Consider the following 3,945-nt stretch of genomic DNA (forward strand, 5'->3'; position numbering starts at 1 on the left):
TAATCGAATTAAGAGCCGGTTGATATTCCACCGTTGCCATCCCTTTCAAAATAAATTATCCACCATTGTTATCTTGTTTTCACCACCACAGGTACTGGTGAGAAGCTTGCCTTTTATACATAAAAAAATACTTGGCCAAGAAGAAAGGCACGTGTGCAAGAAGAAACGCACGTGTGGCGTATGACAAGATGAACCATTAAACTTTGCGTGTCATGGCAGGCATTTGCATTTCCCTCCAAAGTCGCATTCAGTCTTCCGGAGCTCTCTGTCGTCTACTTTCTGCGTCCGCTAAACTCCCACCTTCATTTATTAACTCTGTAATTTTAGAGACCGACGGTGGAGGAGAACTTGTTTTTTGAAAGCCAAGTGAAGCGACGACCTACTGGCCTTTGGTAGACATGTTTCTGCCTACATGAGCATGTGGCTTTGCTTAATAGCACAGCCACATACAGCCACATGGGGTTTTCTTCTGCTCTTCGCTCCAATCTTCCGGCCAACACCTCCCCAAAGGTCTCTCCCTCTCCATATGTACATTTGTGTGTTTTTATTTGGGGTGGGGGGAATCATCCCAAATGATTAGACAACTTAGGGTTTGAGAAATTGTCGGGGCGTAATATGGATCTGAATTTGTTAATTTATTATTATTTTTTTTCTGAGATTATTTATTATCTGTTCAGTTGTGTCAAAAATTTCCTACTTTTCTGGGTAAAATGATGCTAGTCCTTTCTTGGTAAGAGAATGCATGATGAACAATCGGAAATTTTCACCTTTTCTTTTGGTTAAATTAACTGTTGCATTGGATGAATATTGTATTTGTTCTTTTCTATTATTGATCTTTTCATCTGTGCATGTGGACTCTCATTTAGATTAAAATTTAATTGATTTTGTGAAAATTTAAGAATTAGAAATTGGATTCCAGCCAAATATTGGGCAAAACAAATTGAAAGAAAATTGTGCTTATACATCAAGTTTAATAGATTTTTATTGGAAGCATGTAAATGTTTTGCTGCAGTTGTTCTCGCTGAGGTTCAGTGTGAAGCAGAACAGACCGAATTTTATAAAAGTTTCAAAGACAACAAGACCTTCAAGGTGGATTGTCAAATCAGCCTTAAATGGCAGCAAGCCGAAGTTTAATGACAATGGGGCAACTGAACCTGCAAGGATTCTTCTTGAGAGATTGTTTGCTCAGACACAGAAACTTGAAGAAGAGATGAGCGGAGATTCTCAGCTTCCCAAGGATGTTCAACCAGGGTTCAACCTTGAAATCCTGGAGTCTGATCTTCTGGCTGTTTTGGAAGCCTTGAGGAAGAAGGAAGAGGATCTTCAACACGCAGAAAAACAGGTTTTGTCAGAGCACAACGATTTAAACCGTGCAAAGGAGGAGTTGGAGCAACGAGAAAAAGAAATTGCTGTTGCATATTCTAAGCATGAAAAACTAGAAGGGGAGGTGAAGGAGGCAAATCTTAACCTAGCTTTTCAAGCCAGGCAGATTGAAGATTTAAAGCTTCAACTTAAGGAGAGGGAGGAGGGGGTGGTTGCTGCACAATCTGCTCTATTTGTAAAGGAACATGAAATGGAAAAAATGACAAGTGAGCTGACAAAGAAGAGTGAGGAAGTTACTAAAATTGACTCTGAACTGAAATACAAGGCTCAACTCTTGGATGAAGCCAATGAAATTGTAAAGAAACAAGAAATTGAGATTCAAGGACTAAAAAATGCTCTCCAAGAGAAAGAAGAAGAACTGGAAGTTTCTATGACTCTTAGAAGACTTGAAGAGGAGAAGTTAAAAGTTGCAGAGGCCAATTTAGAGAAGCAGACAATGGAATGGTTAATAGCACAGGAGGAACTGAAGAAGTTGAGAGATGAAACATCTAAACATATGGTAGAAGCTAATGAAACTGTGAAGGATTTCATAAGAGTGAAAAAGCTTCTAGTTGATGTGAGATCTGAGCTGGTTTCTTCACAGAAATCTCTGGCATCCTCCAGAAAGCGAATGGAAGAACAGGAGCAGCTATTAAAAAAGCAGCTAGTGGAACTTGAAGAAGAGAGGAAGAGTGTAATATCTTACATGACTAGTTTGAAAGATGCCCAAATAGAAGTTGAGAGTGAGAGAGTAAAACTTAGGTTTGCAGAGTCTCGAAACAAGGAGCTTGAACAAGACTTATCCTTGGAGAAGGAGCTCATGAAAGAGTTACATGAGCAGTTGAAGAAGGAGAAATCTTCTTTGAAGCAGGCAATGAAGGAGATGTCTTCTTTACAGCAGGAACTAGAGGGAAAAAATACTGAATTGGGGGAAATTCATGGTATTCTTCAGTTTAAAGAATCAGAATTGGTGGAGGCTAAGCTAGAAATTCAGCATTTGAAATCTGAGCAGTCTTCTCTTCAGCTTCTCTTGGAGGAGAAAGATTTGCAACTCTTTAATGCAAAGAAGAAGCTGGAGGAAGTAGACCGGGAGGTTGCTGAGCTAAAGATGCTTTTGAGCAGTAAAGAAGACCAATTAATTCAAGCCACAAATATGCTAAAGGAGAAAGAGGAGCATGTTCAGATGATGCAAGATGAGCTGAATAACACAAGGATGAAAATGTCTGAAGCTGAAACTGTAGTGGAACGGATTGTAGAACTTACAAACAAACTGGTTATTACCGTCAAGGATGAAGACTATAATGCATTTGGGCAATCTGAGAGCATGGGCTTGGAGCTCATTCGACAACCATTGGACAAGTCAAGTGATGATTTTAGTTTGCAGAAGAAACAGCTTGAAAGTGAGCTCAAGCTGACCAGAGAGAGCTTAAGAATGAAAGAAATGGAACTCCTAGCTACACAGAGGGCTCTCACAATCAAAGATGAGGAGCTCAAAGCAGTTATTGAGAGATTAGATTCCAGGGAAAAGGAACTAAAAGGACTCAAGGACGAAATGGTTACAGATGCTAATGATCTGAAAAAGCTTTATTCTTTGGCACAAGAGAGAATTGGTGAGAAAAGTATTGGGGACCTGGCTATCGAGAAGCTACAACTTGAGGCAGCTCAACTGGAAGTTGAAGCTGCAACCATTGCTCTGCAGAAGCTTGCTGGGATGAGTCGAGAACTTCTGAATAAAGCTAGTCTGAGCATTGATGCTGATACTGATGTTGATACGTTCACACAAAATGGCCCTGATTATCAGATAGGCACATTTGAGAACAATGAAAGTTTGAAGGAGGTTAAAACAGGTGTTGCTCGATTGTCAGCTTTGACTGAGCAGCTGGTGAAAGAAGCTGGTGTTGTCGGTAGAGAGTAATGAGATACTGAAGCTAGTCACTAAATTCTGTTCATAGTGGCCAAATTCTGTTTATAGGCATGATGTTGACTATTTTCTTTAGTACGTGAGCATAATGTTGTATATATTAAGTCAATTGTAGTAGTGTCAAATTCTTGTTGTATGATAAATGTAAACCGAGCCTATGTTTCTTTTACACGAGCTTTTGATCGAATTAATACATTCCATAGATAAGTTTTGTTACATATTGTTATGGGTGATCTGATCAAGAAGATTCACTAGAATTAGAGAAGCAATATGAGGAGTGTCTGCTTCTAAAACATCAGGTATGAAATACATTTACTCTTTCAGGCACAATTTAATTGCCTTTTTCTATTTGGTTAAGGTCAGTAGAATGGTGTAGTTCAGAGCATGTTTCTTTGTAGCTCTTAAATGGGTTTTGGGGTCTTAATCATGGTTACATCAATTATGCGACTTGCTAAGCGTAGACTCATACCACATATAATTATGGAAATATACATGTTAATTGTTATTTGCAATTGATGTTAATTATAATTCATTACTCAATTTTGGGTTAGTGGTGTTGTTTGAATTATTTATAATGCTATTCACCTAATGAATTTTTTTATTTTGCAGGGGCATCAAACTAGTAATTGGCATTGCCCGAGTTATGGTGTTATACGTGTTGA

At 38.7% G+C, this 3,945-nt stretch overlaps 1 protein-coding gene across 1 annotated transcript; it reads left to right on the top strand.

Moving 5' to 3' along the window:
- Window positions 1-210: 210 nt before the first annotated feature.
- Window positions 211-3,452, top strand: LOC110648322 (uncharacterized). The gene is made up of 2 exons (XM_021802513.2): window positions 211-510; window positions 1,013-3,452. The coding sequence occupies exons 1-2, from the start codon at window positions 457-459 to the stop codon at window positions 3,275-3,277; spliced, it is 2,319 nt and encodes a 772-aa protein (XP_021658205.2). The 5' UTR covers window positions 211-456; the 3' UTR covers window positions 3,278-3,452.
- Window positions 3,453-3,945: the final 493 nt, after the last annotated feature.

The sequence above is a fragment of the Hevea brasiliensis genome, chromosome 11 (genome assembly GCF_030052815.1).
Source record: "Hevea brasiliensis isolate MT/VB/25A 57/8 chromosome 11, ASM3005281v1, whole genome shotgun sequence".
Taxonomy (NCBI): Eukaryota; Viridiplantae; Streptophyta; class Magnoliopsida; order Malpighiales; family Euphorbiaceae; genus Hevea; species Hevea brasiliensis.

What these genes read in the sequence shown, in the direction of transcription:
- LOC110648322 (XM_021802513.2), top strand. Translation starts at nt 457, where the DNA reads ATGGGGTTTTCTTCTGCTCTTCGCTCCAATCTTCCGGCCAACACCTCC. An exon ending in CGGCCAACACCTCCCCAAAG is followed by an intron (nt 511 to 1,012) that starts GTCTCTCCCTCT and finishes GTTTTGCTGCAG; the next exon opens with TTGTTCTCGCTGAGGTTCAG.